We start from the raw sequence: 17,920 nt of genomic DNA on the forward strand, positions 1-17,920 counted from the left end.
CCAACCCCCAGGTGGGCCCATGCCCGAAGCTGCTTCACCAGGTTAAGGCCCTGCAACCCCCGATCCTTCTCTCCTACCGACGAGCCATGAGGTGAGTCCCTTCCTCATCCCTGGATTGCTTCCCTACACCATGCCCACATAGCCTGGCTATGGCACAATCTCCAATCCCCTCCCCTCGTCCCCTACCCGCCCATGAAGTGCCAAGGAAATTCCCCCCCCACTGCCGTACAGAAGTACTGCAGGGATGGGAGCGGGTAGCACTCCCCAGGCAGATGGCAGGAGAGACGTAGCATGGGTTTGGGAAGGCTCTGGCTGCAGAAGAACAGACCAGTTTGGTAACATCTCACGTTCGTGGAAACAAAAGTGTTTTAGTTTCAATGATACATAGAACTGCACAACAGCGTCCAATACTGGGAACAACTTCCAGAGCTGCTCCACCCTTCAGCCCGCTCTCCCCAACATTGGGCCTCACGCTGCCCCAGTCCACCCAACCCACCCCCGCAGGATGGACTCCCAGGGCCCAATTCCCTGGCGCTGTCATTCACACCAGCGCACCGTGGGTGTCAAATGCTCCCAGATCAGAATGGGAGCAGTCGGCAGCCACTGGGCCCTAGAAGAAATGACTCCACAAGGTCCAGGAGACTCAGGCCCTTGGTTGATCACTGGCTCTCAGCCCCCTCTGGTGCCCTTAAGAGTCTTGCCTCCATTGCTACCATGCAAACTTGTCCTGTGCTTGGCATGACCGATGGCCGAACTATTTTCAGCCCTCGTGGAGTTCAGGCTGCCGTCCCCCCTCTCTTGGAACAAAAGTGGCTCCCTGGGAGCAGAGCCGGGGTCTCACCAGCCTTGGCAATGGCCGCTTGCTGCCTGGGAATGGCAGATGGGTTCCCAGCCGGAGGCACGGGGCAGCTCCCAAGGGGCAATGCTCCGTGGCTCCTTCCCCAGGTGGCTCCAGGCTCTTGGCGATGCTTTCACTGCAGTTCTACTTGGGCATGGCTCAGAGACAGCACGTGAGAGTGCAGGGTTCATGACCTCAGTGCACTCCAGGAAGGGAGGCCAGGGGCCAGGAGCTGCTTGGGAAATAACCCAGTGAACCCTAGCACTGGGCGTATCCCTGAGGTACGTGTGGCTGGGGCTGCACAGATGGGATCCAAGTGAGGGAGCGACGGTGCCATCTAAAGCCAGGACCAGTGCTGTGCAAGCTTCCCCACACCCCGACCAGCTGCTCTGACCACACCCCACCTCCTCCTTTTCTACTGCCCAGCATTGCCAACACACCTCGCTCCATGCCTAAAACAGTGCCTCCTGCTGTCCTGGCACTGGGGCTTCTCCTGCCCGGGCCCACATACTCTGTGGTGCCGCAAGTAACTCTCTGCTCCTAGCAGAGACTCCTCAGCCACCCACGTGAACCCTGCTCTTGGGGTGGTGGAAATGGTTAACAGAGTGACTCCCTGGAACCCAGTTAAGCCCTTATGTCCATTGCATCCTCCCATCCTGCTGGTGCAGGCCCATGGGAGAAGATGTGGGGGGGCGCGTTAGAGGGTTCCCTGCTGGATTTTAACCAGCATCTTCTTGACCTCGTTCTCCACCCGCAGGAACTTGGCCTTCTTCCAGGGGTTGCCGGTCTGCCGGCGGCTGCACTCCAGGTCCTGCAGCAGCAGGCTGAGGTGTTGCTGGACCCGCTCGCGGTCCCAGTTGGGCAGGTTCTTCTGCACCACGCTCAGGATGAAGGCCCAGTAGTCGGAGACATCGGTGCCCACCGTGAGGAACACCAGCACCTGGACGCCGTCGCGGTCCCTGCGCAGTGCGTGCAGGGCTCGCTTGCCCTCCTCACTGATGTCGTTGAAATACAGGCTGGGGAAGGGAGAAGCAGGGTTAGGGGGGCACCAGGCATCCCCTGGTGACCAATGAGAGAGGAGCATGGGGGGCAGTGACCAATGAAATGAAAGGACAGGAGCAGACGCAAAGGGCAGTAGCCAATGAGAGCAGGCTCAGAGAGGAGCCGCGGCCAATGGAAAATGAGTGAACAAATGATGGCCAGTGAGGGACAAGGCCTCAAGCAGCCACATGATGCAGTGACCAATGAGAGACAAGCATGGGATCATACATAGGACAAGGCAGTGACCAATGAGGGACAAGGACTCATGCAGCCATATGGGGCAGAAGCCACTAAAGCAAAGTACAGGCACAGTGACCAATCGGAGAGAAGCATGAGCTAGGGCTCAGGGAAGTAGTGGCCTATGAGAGATGAGTGGAGGCACAGTGACCAATGAGAGACAAGGACTCTAGCCACCATGAGGGGTTGGCCAATGAATGACAATCTCAGCTGCTGTTGACAAGGGGCAGTAGTCAGCAAGGGGCAAGTGCTAGAGTAGCCACCAGCAAGAAGCCAATATGGGGTGGGGGTAGCCCCCAGAGGGAGAGGGGCCAGGTCTCATAGGCTGGGAGTGCTGCCAACGAGGGAAGCTGGTGCCCATAAAGGGGATGCTGGGCTGGATGCCTGAGCTGTGGCTCCAGGGTCTGGGATCATGGAGGGGACGGGGAAGGCATTGACCCTGACTGGGTCATAGATGGGGCAGGGAGGATATTGACCAGGAGGGGAAGGGGAAGGGGCAGGGAGGACATTGTACGGGGAGGGGAAGGAGCTTAGGCACTCACTGCACTTCCTTCAGTGTTGCATGCCTCTTAGCCACCTCCACCAGCCCCAGGGCTGCCTCGTCCGTCACCGAATTGTAGCCCACGTCGAGCTCCTTCAGGTGCTGGTTCTGGGCCAGGAGCTGAGTGATCACTTCCACGCCCTGGTTCCCCAAGGAGGTGTGCAGCAGGGACAGGTGTGTCAGGGAGCGGTTACCTGCGATGGCCTCAGCCAAATACTTGGCCCCCTGCTCAGTCACGGGGTTGTCCGAGAGCCTGAAAACGACACAGGAAGTTCACAGAGGGAGAGGAGGCAGCCAGGGGTGTTCACTGCTCATGCCTTAGTGCTGCAGGACATGGGGTAACAGAGGACTCTAGGGAGAGAATAGCTTGTCCCCATTAGAGATGGTTGGAAAATAAAAAAAGGGGGCGGGGGGGAGTTTCCCCCACCACAGATAATTTCAGCATTTTAAAAAAAAGTTTTGTATAAATTTTCATAGTAATTTTTTTTGATTTGGGGCAGAAATTTGATTACCAAAATATTTCAGATTTGGAAATGCTGCTGCAGTGCTTCATGGGAGTTGTAGTTCAGGTGCCTCATGCTTCCATTTTCCACTATCAGCTGGGCTCCCTGGTTGGACTACATCTCCCATGATGCACTACGGTTCCCCTTTTTGGAGGGGGAGGCGGTACTTCATGGGAGTCCCTGGCCATGGTGCATCATGGTAGATGTAGTCCAGCCGAGGAGCCTGGTGCATAGACGAGAATGGAGACATGAAGCAACTGAACTACAGCTGACAGGAGGCACCACGGCAGCATGTCGAAATTGGAATATTTTGGGGTTTGGAGATATGATTGTTCAATGCTTACCAGGAAATCTCCCCCGACTCTTCCCTCAAATGCCTTCCTCAGCTCTGGATACATTTCCCTCATAATGCCCTCACCCATCACATAGAACTGACACCACCCTCCTGCAGCAACACGGGAAAGATGTCGGAGTCAGGCAGTGTTCTGTAGTCCTACACAGCTTTGGCCTGGCAGTCAGCTCCCCCCAGCCCGGCCATGGTGCTGCGGGGAGCTTCAGATCTGCCTGAACCAGTGCTAGAGAGACCCACAGGCTGAGCAGGGATGCAGAGCCGGGAGGGGAAGGGATGCAGCAAAGAATGTGAAAGGGAAAACAGAAAGACGATGGAGCACACCAGATATTGCCTCCATGGCCAGGTGCCCAGAAAACCACCTTGATCCAGGCCCCTTTGGCAGAGCTAGGTCCAAACACCTCTGACAGCCCTTTAAAGGATCCTGCCCAATATACAGACCATGGGGGCCAGTGGCTTCAGCTGCCCTGAGCTGAGCGTAGAGCCTGCTTAGGAAGGGCCAAAGTAACAACCAGCAGACTCTGCCCCCAACCTTCCCTCTCAGCCATTTGTTTACCCTCTAATACCTCCCCTCCTCAGGATCCCCCAGACTCAGGCCAGTAACAGCGGAGCCCAACATGGGGCTTGAACCCCTGACCAGGAGATCCAGAAAGCCATGACCACAGGTCAGACGAACACAATAAGGAAGTGACCTCACCAGCAGGGGTAGGTCTCAGAGAGAGTCCTGCTCCGGGGGACAGGCTCTGGGTTTCCTGAGCACACTCACCGCAGGGTGCTCACCACACACTTGTCGTGCAGCAGCAGGTCCCGGATCTCCCTGCAGGCTTCAGGGCCCAAGCTGTTGAGCTGCAAACTGAGACAGGGCGAGAGCAAGAGGTCAGCAGTGGCACCAGTTTACTCTTCATGTTATGGGGACAACACCCAGCCCCTCCCCAGCACTCTGGCCCTAGAGGGCAGAGTAGAGGTTACTGCCCTACGTGGAGGGCATGTAGGTGCACCTATTGCAGTGTGACTCACACCCACCTGCCCACTAACACCCCCTCCACCTCTCCTAGCCTGCCAGACTCCCCAGAACTAGGAAGTGAGAATCACAAGGGATGAGGTCTCTCCTGAGGCAACCCAATGGGAGAGGCGGCTTGCGTCTTGTGGCCAAAAGCACAGAACTGGACTCTTGGGGATGTTCCCTGCTTTACCACTAAGCAGCCTTGGGTGAGTCATTTCCCCATCAGTATTAACAACACTGACCTTCCCACCCCCACCCACCAGGGAATGTCAGGCTTAACCTGTAAACACTCAGTATTACTCCTGGCAGGCCCACCGAGCTGTGGATCAGCCATAAGGCAGCCATCACCTCTGCTTGGAAGATAATACAGTATTTTCTCCCAAACAGGGAGAAAATGCTCCCCATTTTCATGCACAGACCACAAATGGGGCAGTACCAGCCAGAAGACTAAATGACTTAAGCTCTTGGACAGAATCCCAGAGATATGTACATGGGAGAGCAGTCCCCAACAGGACGGGAATTTCAGATGTTGGAGGAGAGAGAGAGAGAGAGAGAGAGAAGGATCCACCATGGATTCCCTCCCAGATTGTCTTTGTATTGATTCTTCTCTGGCCAAAGGGATGGGACATTTTTTCAGCCCCGCTGTATTTTCTTTACTCTCTTTCTTTCCTGATTGCAGCTTGCCGCCTTCTGGTAGAAGGTGAGATTGCAATACCAGGCATATTTAAAAACGAGACTCTTGCAACTGGCTAGGACCTGAACTAGATAGGTCTTTTCCAGCTCTAGATTCCACCTTTTCTGCAGCCGGACAGGAACCATGGAGGGGAAAACAATTAGAGGGATGTACCAAAGACCCTGTATGGAGTAGAGATGGAATATATAATACAGGGAATGGATCATTTGATCATTACCTGTGCTGTTCATTCCCTCTGTGGGGCACCTGACATTGGTCACGGTCGGAAGACAGGATACTGGGCTAGATGGACCTTTGGTCTGACCCAGTGTGGCCGTTCTTATGTTATTGCTCTGGTACCAAGTGAGACAGTGGGACCAAGATACTCTGATGATCTTAGCCATTTGCCCATCAGATTTTACTTTAGATCAGGGTTTTCTCCTTCTCTCCCTGCTCTGCTTGTTTAATAAAAAGTTAGCAGAGCTGGCAATATAATCTAAAAATGACTAGAATGGATTTGTGGTGTCTTTAGATAGAATGACACAAAAGCAAGGGACCTGAAAAGCAACAGGGGGTTGGGAACTGACAGCTGAAATATGGAGATGAAAACCACTAGAAGAGCCTTGATGCCAAGCACGGTTCAAAGAACAGCCGAACGGCAGCCCACAGAGTCCTATAAAGGACCCATTGTCTATAAAGAGTTGCTATCCATTGAGACTACTAGTCCCAGCATGCAATAATCTAGCATGGCTGCTTAGATCAAGGAGCATTGTACCCTGACTTATAGACTCCATGGTCTGTATCTTTGTATTTAAAACAGACAAAGGCAGCAACTGTTTACATCAGGGTTTCTCAAACTTCATGGCACCGTGACCCCTTTCTGACAACAAAAATTACTACACGGCCCCGGGAAGGGGGACCGAAACCCGAGCCCCTCCGCCCCAGGCAGGGGCGCCCGAAGCCGCAGCCCGAGCCCTGCCCCCTGCAGGAGTGTGAAGCTTGAGAGCTTCAGCCCCAGGCCCCAGCAAGTCTAACACCAGCCCTGGTGACCCCAATAAAACAGGGTTGCGACCCATTTTGGGTTCCTGACCCACAGTTTGAGAACCGCTGGTTTACACCATTGTACGCAGCTCTCAGGCTCCAGGCAAACTGCTGATGGGAGTACAATCAAGGCATCCCTGGATATAAATGGATGACCTAGACCCCCGGCCGAATCAGAGAAGGAGGCACTCACTGGAGCTTCTGGCACCGTAGCAGGACAGGGAAAAGAGTCCTTAGGCTGCTGACATCAAGATGGCATGAGCTCAGGTTAAGCTCCTCTACCTCATGGCTGGTGGTGCCCATGACAGATGCCAGGATGGAGCACTTGAGTGGGGTCATCTTGATGGAGGAGAGGTTGATCGCCCTGAGGGAGCGGATGGCCTCCGCCGTGAAGCGCTCATTCTGGAATTCATGCAGGAAGACGAGGTAGTCCATCAGCTCGGATGGGGGCAGCCACTTGCGGCTGTTCCTGATCATAGTCTTCTTCATAGCATTGGCAATCTCAAAGGCTGCTAGGTTCTTGATGGAGCAGCCAAGTTGCTCCAGGAGGACCCGGTTGCGGCGCGACAGGAGCCCACCCATGAAGATGGGGAAGAGCTCAAAGACTTCGTCATCTGGGGCCTCGTCAGGATGGTGCAGGGGGCCCTCCACCCCCAAGATGCTGGAGTTGATCTGGTCTAGCACATCGTCGTTGAAGTAGTCCTCCTCCTTGAACATCTCCACCGCCATGGTGTGGGCGATGGTGTCGCGGTCCTTGCCACTGAGCCGGTTGAAAAAGCGGGGGAACATCTTGAGTAGGCCGAAGAGCAGCGGCAGGATGCGCAGGGGCAGGACCTTGGAGACGATGCTCAGCACCAGAGTCACATCCTCGCTTATTTTGCCGATGACCTCGGACACCTCCTTCCCCACCCGCTGCGCCAGGGTCTTCTTCTCGCCCAGCACCACATAGAGGGCTGCCAGGTACTCCTGCATGGCAGGGATGGTGAAGACAAAGGTGTGCTCCTTGCCCGGCTGGACGCAGGGCGTGAGGAAGAAGCGGAAGACGTCCGTGCGGAAGACGTTGAGGAGGTTAAGCTCACCCTCCGTCTTCATCTCCACCTCGAAGCACTTCTGCAGGTCTTCATCCGAGAAGCAGGTCCGGCGGGACATCACCCCTTCGTGGGCCAGCTTGCCCACCGTCTTGGCCACATATTTCATCATGGAGACATTGGTGGAGTCGGTGCTGTCCAGGATCTCCCCGCTGAAGTTGAGCCGCAGGAAGCTGGTGTAGATGCCCGTCAGGGTCTGGCTGGGAGGCACCGACTTGGTGAAGTAGAGGAAGTGCAGGGTGGTGCAGACCAGCCAGCAGTAAGAGGGCAGGAAGCAAGCAGCCGCAATCTGGTCATGGCGCTCCAGATTCCTCGAGAGCATCTCCACGAGGTTGTCCCGCTCGTCCGAGTTGCTGCTGCTCCCGCTGCCGTCGCAGCCTGGCTGGCTCAGGCGCATCTGGAAGTACTGCTTCTGGAGGTTGGTGTTGGAGAAGCCGCAGATCTCGGCGTAGCGGCCCACGTACTTGCTGGGGATCCGGCGCACGGCGGACGGGCGCGTGGTGACGATGATGCTGGCCTGCAACCAGATGAACAGAGCTGGGATTGAATGTAGTCCCTCTCTTTCTCTGTCAAACCATTACTGGCCTGATCCAGAGCCCACTGACCTCAATGGAAAACCTCTCACCGGTGTCAGAGTGCCTTGGGTCAGGCCCTATATGACGAAATGACTTGAAGAGGAAGGGCGAGGACTGGATAGGATTAAAGTGATGATTACCTCAAGGCTGCTGGTTCACATCCAGCCCAGACAGCAGTGATTTAACATCATTGCTACCTAAGGGTGGGTGTGAAAGGAACTTGGGGGATCTCTGTCTGGCTGATGGACTCCCACATGTTGCCTTTTCCTACAAATCCCTCACGCCGCAGCCCGTACTGATGGCACAACAGGTAAGAACCGCCGGCACTAGCATGGGACATGTCGTGCCACCTTATAACCCCCTCCGTTCAATCTCCTCACCCCTCCACGGACATCCATTCCCCCATGTCTTCTGGATTTGCCACCTTCACCTTAGGCTGACACCTTAGGCTGTCCATTCTTCGGGTCAGGAACCACCCTGGGGTTGCATTTGCTATGTGCCATAGGCAGATGTTACGCCGATAATTGCAGGTTGTCAAAGAAACCACCCTCCCAGCTGGCACGGATCAGCCTCTTTGTTCCCAGCTTGTGCAGAGAGGCCAAAGACTGAATGAGCCCATGGAGACTGGACTCCCCTCTCCCTCCTAAGGGCTGTGGGGCGGTGGTGTCCTTCCAGCACAGGGGTGTGGGGAAGCTCCTTGCTGTGCCTTTTACCAGCCAGTCAGGGCCAGTAGAGGCCTCACCAAGGAGTGGGTTTTGGGCAGTGCTCCAAGGATCCCCGTTTCTACCCGCAGCCCCGCACAGGCTCACAGCACCGGGTGGGGAGGGATACCAACCTCCGGCAGCAGGTACTTCCTCAGCAGGTTGACCACAATGGCGGAGGGAGGCACGGCCTCATTGGGGTCGCAGCACAGCTCAGTGCCAGACAGCTGAAAGTCCAAGTTGAGCCGCTCCATGCCGTTGAGGATGACGAGCACCTTGAGGTTGGCGGAGCCCAGAAGTGGCACCACCTCCTTGAGATGCAGGTACTTTTTGGTGATGAGGCGCCGTAGTGAGATGGGCACGTTGCTCTGGGACAGGTCCTCGCAGGAGAAGGGGATGACCAACTCGAAGCGGGGCAGGCGCCCGTGGCACCAGTCCACCACCATCTTTTTGATGAGGGTGCTCTTCCCTGTGCCCACCGTGCCGTACAGCACCACGTTCTTCACCTGCTGCCCGCAGGCGTCCACGTCAAAGAGGTTCTGGAGGCCGATGGTCCGGCTGCAAGGGGACTGGAGCTGGTTCAGGATGGTCAGGTCAGGTGAGGGCTTCAAGATTTCCTCCAGGGAGCTCTCCCTGATGACCGGGTCCACGTGGATGGTGTCCAGTGAAAAGGACGGGCCAAACTGCCTCTCCTCATTGGGCTGGTGGCTGAACCAGTCAGACAGGCTCTTCCGGTGCTTCTGGATGGCATCTGAGCGGTAGGGGGGAGTACAGAGATGCTCACAAATAGGGGAGGGGAAAAGGTTGTCTCAAGTTTTCAAATTGCAGGAGCCCCCTCCAGTACTCGAGTCCCTCAGGGCAGTTCCAGGCACCGGCTACTCCAAGCATTAACAAAGCCCAGGAACCCCCAGAACCAGCTAGCTCCCCGCTTCATTCCTGTATTGGCGCAGTGCTCATGCACCAGCAGGGTGTCGTAGCACTGTGCTCTCCCACCTGGGTGCTCCAGGGCTGGTGCTGTCCACTCCCCACCTCCCCTGCAGCCCAACCTGACTGCCAAGAAGGTGCCTTTAATATTGCTTTGTACAGAGGTAGCATTTCCCCATCCAAAGATAACCCCCCACAGCACACTACGAAGGGTTAGAGGGGCAGGGTGACCCTCCCTGTTTCACACAGAGTGAGGAGCCCACTGGCCCCAGGGCCCTGCAGCGAGTCAGCAACAGAACAGGGAATAGAACCCAGGAGTCCTGAGTCTCTGGTCTGGTCTATACTACCCGCCTGAATCGGCGGGTAGAAATCGACCTCTCGGGGATCGATTTATCGCGTCCCGTTGGGACGCAACAATCGATCCCCAAATCGGCGCTCTAACTCCACCAGCAGAGGTGGTAGTAAGCGCCGCCGACAAAAAGCGGCAGAAGTCGATTTTGCCGCCGTCCTCACAACGGGGTAAGTCGGCTGCAATACGTCGAATTCAGCTACGCTATTCACGTAGCTGAATTTGCGTATCTTAAATCGACTCCCTGCTGTAGTGTAGATGTACCCTCTGTCTCCTTTTCTAACCACTGCACCTTGCTCGGGTCAGTGACTGCATCCCAGCCTGCTCACCTGACTCCCAGTCCTGAGCACACCCCACCACTTCAGCACTGCCCGTCTGTGACGGGCTCCTACGGCACGGCAGAAGCACGGGGCCTTACCGGAAGAGGCCACATTCCTCAGGGCCATCTGGCCAGGCCGGGTGGAGCTCGGCTGAGACGCAGTCTCCCGGAATCCTCCTTGGTAGCGAGTAAAGCTCCTGCAAGGCAGGGACAGGGAATTGTTGAGAGAGCAAATCCCAGAGTGGGACAGCAGCGTCTGTCCCAACGGCCCAGAGCTGGGGCAGCCTGCAGCTTGAGTGAACCTGGACATCCCAGCCAAAGACATGGTTAGCTCACCCGCCAACCCCTCAGCCCCGGCCACGTGGAAACTGCCTCCCTGCCATTGACAAAACGCTTCCAAAATGAAGGAGAGGAGCAGCTTGTGTGCAAACACAGTGGTGCGAGGAGAACTGGGAAAAGCACAACTGCAGTAGGCTCCATGGGGGCATTGTGGGAAATGGGGAACCTGAGGACAACAAACCAGGGCCTGCTCCTTCCAACTCAGCCCAAAGAAACCCCCCCTCCTTGATTGAATTCTGAGCTGCAAAACATGCCCACTTTATCCTGAGACCAGGAGCCAGGCAAGCTTCCCCCAGCCCATCTGCCTCAGGCCTGCCATCGAGGGACCCATTCAGCAGTCCAGTCTGCGCTCAGGCTTTGACCTCTCCTCTGAGCCAGAGAACAAGGGGGGCTGTTAGTGCTGGGGGCTGTTCGTTATGTGGATACTCGTCCACTAGGAACTGGGCGGCTGAGGCCAAACTCATTTCACATGGGCCACCAAATAGCAACAAGCCACCTTATATAAGAACAGCCAGACTGGGTCAGCTCAATGACCTGTCTAGCCCAGGATCCTGTCTCCAACAGTGGCTGGGGCCAGGTGCTTTAGAGGGGATGAACAGAACAGGGCGATTATCGAGTGATCTATCCCGTGTCCTCCACTCCCAGCTTCTGGCAGTCAGAAGTTTAGGGACACCCAGAGCATTGGGTGGTGTCCCTGACCATCTTGGCTAATAGCCATTGATGGACCTATCCGCCATGAACTTATCTAGTTCTTTTTTGAACCCAGTTATACTATTGGCCTGCACAACATCCCCTGGCAACGAGTTCCACAGGCTGACTGTGCGTTGTGGGAAGTAGTCTTTCCTATTGTTCTTTTAAACCTGCTGCCTATGAATTGCATTGGGTGACCCCTTGCTTGTGTTATGTGGAGTAAATAACACTTCCTTATGCACTTTCTCCACCCCAGTCATGATTTCATAGACCTCGATCATCTCCTCCCTCAGTCGTCTCTTTTCTAAGCTGAGCAGCTCCCCACCCATAACCTTCAGTCATCAGCTGGGGTGGGTTGAATGGGTGGCCTAGAGGCGACAGGCCCCATAGTCTGTTCCCAGCCTCAAGTGAGCTAGTCCCTCTGAAAGATCAGTAAGAGCCCAGCTGAGAGGACCTCAGCAACCTCCCCTTTCGTCCCCCCACCAAAGCCATGCGTCCTGGGGTAGGATCTCAATTAACTTTAACACCCACACCGACAAATTAGACCAATCGCTTTATGTGAGGGGAGCTGCCTTAGCCACCCACCCCTTGCACTGCTGCAGGGGCTCCAGGCCCTACCTGAGAGGGGACGTTTTGGAGCACAGCCTGCCCGCTGGGTGAAGCATCCTCCCAAGGATGAAGCTGCTCCTGGCACCTGGAAGGAAGGAATGCAGGAGGTCAGAGGGAGCAGGATTGAGAGAGATGCAGGATGGTGCCCGTCGCCTGCCACCCCCCTTCCCCAGGGTACTGGCTCCCCCTCAGTGCCCTTCCTCCTCTGCACTCCAAGATGGTGAAGGAAGGAGCCTTGATCCAGCAGCAGCTGAGGCCAAGACAACCAGGCTGTTCTGTGCGCCTTCCCCGGCATTCTGATGGGGTTCTGGATCCATGTGCCTGGACTGGACCAAGCTCCAAGTAGTGTGCTTCTGTGCATGGCCAGGGAACAGGATGCTAAGGCAGCGATGCCAGATTCGAGCCCCAGGGAGACACCTGCCTGCAGAGTCCTGGGCTCATGTTCAGAGCACAGGCTTGGGAGACAGGAGCTCCCCCGTTCAAATCCTGGCTCTGCCACTGCCTTACTCTGTGGCCTTGGCATTTCCCCCGTCTGTGCCGCCCTGTGAGGGACAATACCCCGCCTCCCAGGGGGCTGTGGGGATCGATTAGCTAATATCACAGAAATTATAGACATGTCGGGCTGGAAGGGACCTGGAGAGGTCAGCTAGTCCAACCTGTGCTAAGGCAGGACCAAGTAAACCTAGACCATCTCTGACAGGTGTTTGTCTAACCTGTACTTAAAACCCTCCAATGATGGTGACTCCCTGACCTCCCTAGGTAACCTGTGCCAGCGCTCAACTACCCTTAGAGAGACAGAAAGTTTTCCCTAATATCCAACCTAACTCTCCCTTGTTGCAAACTCAGCTGATTCATTGTTATCTTGCCCTCAGTGGACAAGGAGAACAACTGATCACCCTCCTCTTCGTAACAATCTTTTACATACTGGCAGACTTATCAGGTGCCCCCTCAGCCTTCTCTTGACTAAACATGCCCAAGTCTTTCAACCTTTCCTCAGAGGTCAGGTTTTCCAAACTTTGATCATTTTTGTTGCTCTCCTCTGGACTCTCTCCGTTTTCTCCACATCTTTCCTAAAGCCTGGCCCCCAGAACTGGCCGCGCGGGTACTCCAGCTGGGGCCTCACCAGAGCGGGACAATGATCTCCCGTGTCTTACATACGACACTCCTGTTAATACAGGATGCTATGCTTTGCAGATGGGAAGCACCCTGGGCCTGTTTTGGTGCAGATCCCACTGACTCCAGCCGTAGCTGTAGGTACTCAGCACCTGTAAAAAGCAGGCTCTTTATAAGTGCTAAGTTATGAGCAAGCGTCGAGGGCACCCCATCACATGAGCCGGGGAATTCTTCCCAAGCAGCGGCACAGCCTGTCCTGCCAGGGAATTTCCCCACTGAGATCTCTGCCTCCTAGTCCAGGGCCAGAGCTAGGGCACGTGGGACTAGCTCCCTGCAGTCATCCACGCAGGACTGGATTTTCCACTTATTGCCCCTTCTCTAGCACCGTCCATCCACGGCTCTCAAAGCACTTCACTAAGGAGGTCAGTATCATTAACTCAGTTTTACAGATGGGGAAACCGAGGCACAAAGTAGTAAAGTGACTTGCCCAAGGTCACCCAGGGAGTCAGTGGCACAGCTGGGAATAGACCCCAGGAGGTCTGTCTCCCAGACCCCTGCCCTGCCCTGCCTCTATGTAAACGAGAAGGAAACACTTCGCACGAACACCACCTCCCCGCCAGTAAAGTGCAATTAGAAGTGACATAACTAGGCCAGCAAGTCTCCTCTGATAAAGCAGCACAGACTGGCTGCAGGGTGAGCTGGGCCCAGGCAGAACTGATGCCATCCCAAGCCCCCAGAACCCAGCACCCCCCCTTACACCACAGTGCTTTTGTCTGAACACAATTTCATCAGTGGGGAATTCATACACAGGACATGGCTGTGACTTGGCCGTGGTCACCAGGTGAGTCGGGGCAATGCCAGGAGTAGAACTGGGCTCCCAGCCCCTTGCTGTAGTCTCTAGACCCTCCCACCCTCTCAGAGCCAGAAATAGAACCCAGGTGTCCTGACTCCCTGGCCCATTCATAAGGTCATGATGCCTGCGGCAGTCACAGGAAGCGGTGAATTTCACCCCAGAGGGATTGGGCTCTGGGGCAAGCCAGGTAAGAGGCTTCTCACCTCAGCCAGTTCTAACAGCTGCTTACCTGGTGCAGAGCTGGGGGACAGCAGCATGCGCCTAATCTCTCGGCCTCCCAGCTTGGGTCCCTGGGTCCTGCTCCAGCTGGTCCCAGCCTGGGGCAGACATCGCGGGCACTGCATGGCAGGGGGCCTGCTTCAGCTGAAATGCAGACGGCGATCACTTGGGGAGGCAGACCACCCCACTGCGGTGCCCCAGCTGGGGTCCTCTGTCCCATCACTGAGCTGTGAGGGCCAGGTTATCAAAGCCCAGCCTACTCCAGGACACAACTGAGGGCTAAGGGACCAGCATCATCTTGCATGAGCGGAAGCCCAAAGCTTGCGTCAGGCACCCTTCCTGCTTGGGCTCTCACAGCAAGGAGCAAGCGTAAACAGTGCCCTCCCCACCAAACAGAGAGATTAGAGATCTTGGAGCAGAGAGGGGCCCCTCCGGACAGCTCTCCCCTACGCAAACCCAGAGTATCAGGCCATCCGCTCTATCCTCTACCCTGTCTGCAGCACTGGGGAGATCCCTTCCTGACCCCTGCAGCGATCAGCTGGTGTCCTACAGCTTTACTGCACTTTTGGGGCCTGACTCTCTTCTCACACCAGTTTAAATGGATTCACACAGGGAACAGGTGTGAGCGAGAGGAGAATCAAGCCCACTGTACTGGGGGGAGTTTTTTGCCACCTGAGTCACAGGCAAAGGAGGGTCTCTGGGCCAGGCAAAACAATAGTTCTTAACCAATCACCCGAGCATGGGGCTGCAGCTGTTCTCATTCAGTTAATTTATGGCAGGGAGAAGGAAGAGGCAGAGGAGGAGGGGAAGGAGCAGTGTCACCCCCCTCCCATTCAAAATCATGAGTCAGGCCCTCCCCACCTGAAGATCATACTACTTATTCAATAATGACATTTGAGTCTTTCTTTGCCTTCCTGGGGAGCCAGGCTTCTCTCCCCCGCCGAGAGGCTTCACATTTACTTTGGGGCTGGTGCCATTTAGAGAGTCTCCCACAATCAGATGACATCAGGGGTGGGGGCTTTAAGAAAGAGACCAAGGGTGAGAGTCTCAGTTGGCAGCTCTGTAGCCTTAGAGGAGAGAAAGAAAGATCCATCCTCTTCCCCCTTACGCCCGCCCCCCTCCAAATACCTGAGTGGTTACAGGCTTTTCCCCTTGGCCTGTCAGTGGCAGTCAGAGGAAGGACAGGCCGGTGACTCCTTCTCTACCAGACGGATCCCAGGGGCCCCACTGCCGGATGCCCTCCCCACGTTGGCATGGGGAGGAGACTGTCTCCTGCTTGCATTCATGTCTCTCTCCAGTGCAGCAGTGGCAGCCGGCATAGAGCTCTTGACAGCTGGCACAGAGCCCTCTAGCCTGGGCCTGGCAGCCTGTGCTGTCTGCTCTGCTGGAGGAATGAGACACACATTCAGGGCAAACCCGTAGCCTCCTCCCCTTAAAGCAGCAGGGGCGAGAGACGCCAGCTGTCAAGCTGAAAGCTGGCCTGCTGCTGTCAGGCCTTGTGGAGAGCAGCGCTCGGGAGCGCCCTGCCAGGGGCTGCCTTGGAGAGTCTGGGCCAAAAACAGTCGGCAGAGGGGGTGCCGCTGCCATCCACGTTTGTCAGGGCTGAATGGATCCCCCCGAGCAGGCGTGGGGTCCCTTGCTCTGCACACCTGTTGAATGCAGCGGGGGGGTTAGCGTCTCTAAGGCAAGGGTAACTGGAGCAAGAGTCACATTTAAAGCGGAACAAGCCTGTTTCCAGCCCAGACAGCTGCTGCCAATTGCTGAATCCACGATCTGTGTGAGCCGCCGGAACAGAAGAACATTTGTGTCCAGGGACCACCTGGTTCATCCTCTCTCAACTGACTAGCACCAATGTCTGCTCCAGGCCATGTCTGACTGTCTCCAGGGTAGCAGGTTGTGGGCATTGCCTCCTCTGAGGCTTGTCAGTGCTGGCAGAGGGGTCATAGAATATCAGAGTTGGAAGGGACCTCAAGAGGTCATCTAGTCCAACCCCCTGCTCAAAGCAGTGCCAGACCCTGTCCTTATCTAGCTGCGCTGCAAGACTTAGAGACTCCTGCCCAGTATGAGAAAAGGAGTCAGTCGTTGCATCTGGGTTTGGCGGTGGTGCTGTGGTTGTGGCTGGGGACTTTAGATCACTGGTAGATGTAGGGAGGAGACTGAAGGGTTAACAGGCGACATGCTAGCAGCGTGTCTTTCCCTCCCCAACCTGTCATTACCTGAGCCGGAATCCCTACAAAGCAAACTGCTGGGGCGGTGACTCAGCCTCACACTCACATCTCATCTGGTTTGTGTTTCCGGCACCCTGATAATTTCCAAACCAAACAACAGGAAAATGCTGGTTCCAGGGAAGCTTATGGAACCTCCCTGGGCTCCGTGGTCTCCGGTGCCAACCCCTCGAGCATGGCCAGAGCTGTAACGACTCGCCTAGCCCTTCCGGATGCTTTTCATGTATCCATCCCAGAGCCCTTTCTGAAGGAGAGTCTGTCTCATTGATTATCCCCATTTTATTGCCGGGGAAACTGAGGCACAGAGCAGGCCCATAACAGAGCTGAAATAGAACCCAGAAGGTCTGGCTTTCGCGTCCCTTGTGGTAACCACTAGACACTTAAGCTGGGACTAGAACCCAGGAGTCCAGACTCCAAGTCCAGTGCTCCATGCCCACCCCACTTCACGGGCACATTTTGCTGTCCCCTATGTACCTGTAGCTCAATGGATCCATTGAATTTAAAGGCAGGGTGCTGTGAAGCCCACTGCCTGGGGTCCCGGCTGTTCTACGTCTATCAATAGCTGGGCAGGGATGCTGCTCTGGGAGGGGCACGTTTGGGGTGAAACCCAAACCAGGTCACAGTGTCCCAGAGCCACCAGCTTGGGGACTTTCTCCTGCAGCCTCTGCTCAGGGCAGTCCCTCGAGGTTCAGCACAGAGGTCACTGCTGCCATGAACCCCACAGACCCCATCGCCATCGCCTAGGAGAGACGAGCCAGCTTCCTGCTCATCCTGTCTTGCACGGTCCCCGCCCCCAGAGCAGAAACACAGCAGTCGCTTCCGTTCAAAACCAGCCCCTTGCTCAGAACCCAGCCCGCCAGGGAAAGCCGGAGATGCAGGAAATCAGGGCTCTGGCTTCTAAGCCGCTCTGTGCTGGGACTAGAGGGAACAGGGACCAGGCCGGCTCAGAGAATGGGGACTGAGGAAAAACAAGACTCTGGAAGGTCAAAAGTTACCTAAAGTGATTTCTCAGCCGGCTGCTGTGTGTTAGTCCCACAGCCTTCGGTCCATTTGGAATCGCTCTTCCCCACCCGTCACTGCAGGCCGTTGTATCTCTGCCGTCCCTCCCTGGCAGCTGTTAAACGTTGCCCCGTGCCTTTTCCTTTCTGTGGTTTTAGTTCGCTCTCTGACCGCTTCTCTCTGGCTGCTTCGGTGCAGCTGTAACTTCCTGCAACTCTGGCCCATCCCACCACCCCTACAGCTGGGGAAGCTGCCAAAAATAAGCAGGGATGGTGAAACCACAGAGAAGGAGAGGGAGAGGAGAGCAAGAGACAGCTGCTCCATTAGCACTGCGAAAGTTATTCCTGTGCAAAAAGGCCCGGAGCTTCAAAGTCAAAGGAAATCTATGGCTGTTAGGAGCCTGAACCCCTTGGAGGATCTGGGCCAAAGAGGCTGATTCTGATTGCATGCCGATTTCACGCCACTGGCTTCAGGAGCATCACTCCAGATTTACACTTGTAGAAATGAGGGCAGAATGAGGTTCAGGTGCAGGGCCGCCCAGAGGATTCAGGGGGCCTGGAGCAAAGCAATTTTGGGGGCCCCTTCCATAAAAAAAAAGTTGCAATACTATAGAATACTATATTCTCGTGGGGGCCCCTGTGGGGCCCGGGGCAAATTGCCCCACTTGTCCCCCCCCTCTGGGCGGCCCTGC

At 55.8% G+C, this 17,920-nt stretch overlaps 1 protein-coding gene across 5 annotated transcripts; it reads right to left on the minus strand.

Moving 5' to 3' along the window:
* Positions 1 to 348: 348 nt before the first annotated feature.
* On the minus strand, positions 349 to 17,388 carry NLRX1 (NLR family member X1). Of its 5 annotated transcripts, none has more exons than XM_054005816.1 (10): positions 17,226 to 17,388; positions 15,134 to 15,386; positions 14,016 to 14,149; positions 11,830 to 11,905; positions 10,282 to 10,379; positions 8,725 to 9,341; positions 6,420 to 7,831; positions 4,276 to 4,362; positions 2,659 to 2,910; positions 349 to 1,854 (listed from the first exon to the last, which is right to left on the minus strand). In XM_054005816.1, exons 3-10 carry the CDS (start codon positions 14,128 to 14,130, stop codon positions 1,536 to 1,538), a joined length of 2,976 nt encoding a protein of 991 aa, XP_053861791.1. In that variant the 5' UTR covers positions 14,131 to 14,149; positions 15,134 to 15,386; positions 17,226 to 17,388; the 3' UTR covers positions 349 to 1,535. The 5 variants fall into 5 exon arrangements, with proteins under 5 accessions (XP_053861791.1, XP_053861793.1, XP_053861790.1 ...); XM_054005818.1 differs by having other exon boundaries at positions 15,134 to 15,389; XM_054005815.1 differs by lacking the exon at positions 15,134 to 15,386.
* Between the last annotated feature and the right edge of the window lie 532 nt (positions 17,389 to 17,920).

This window comes from Malaclemys terrapin, chromosome 15 (genome assembly GCF_027887155.1).
Source record: "Malaclemys terrapin pileata isolate rMalTer1 chromosome 15, rMalTer1.hap1, whole genome shotgun sequence".
In the NCBI taxonomy this organism is placed as follows: Eukaryota; Metazoa; Chordata; order Testudines; family Emydidae; genus Malaclemys; species Malaclemys terrapin.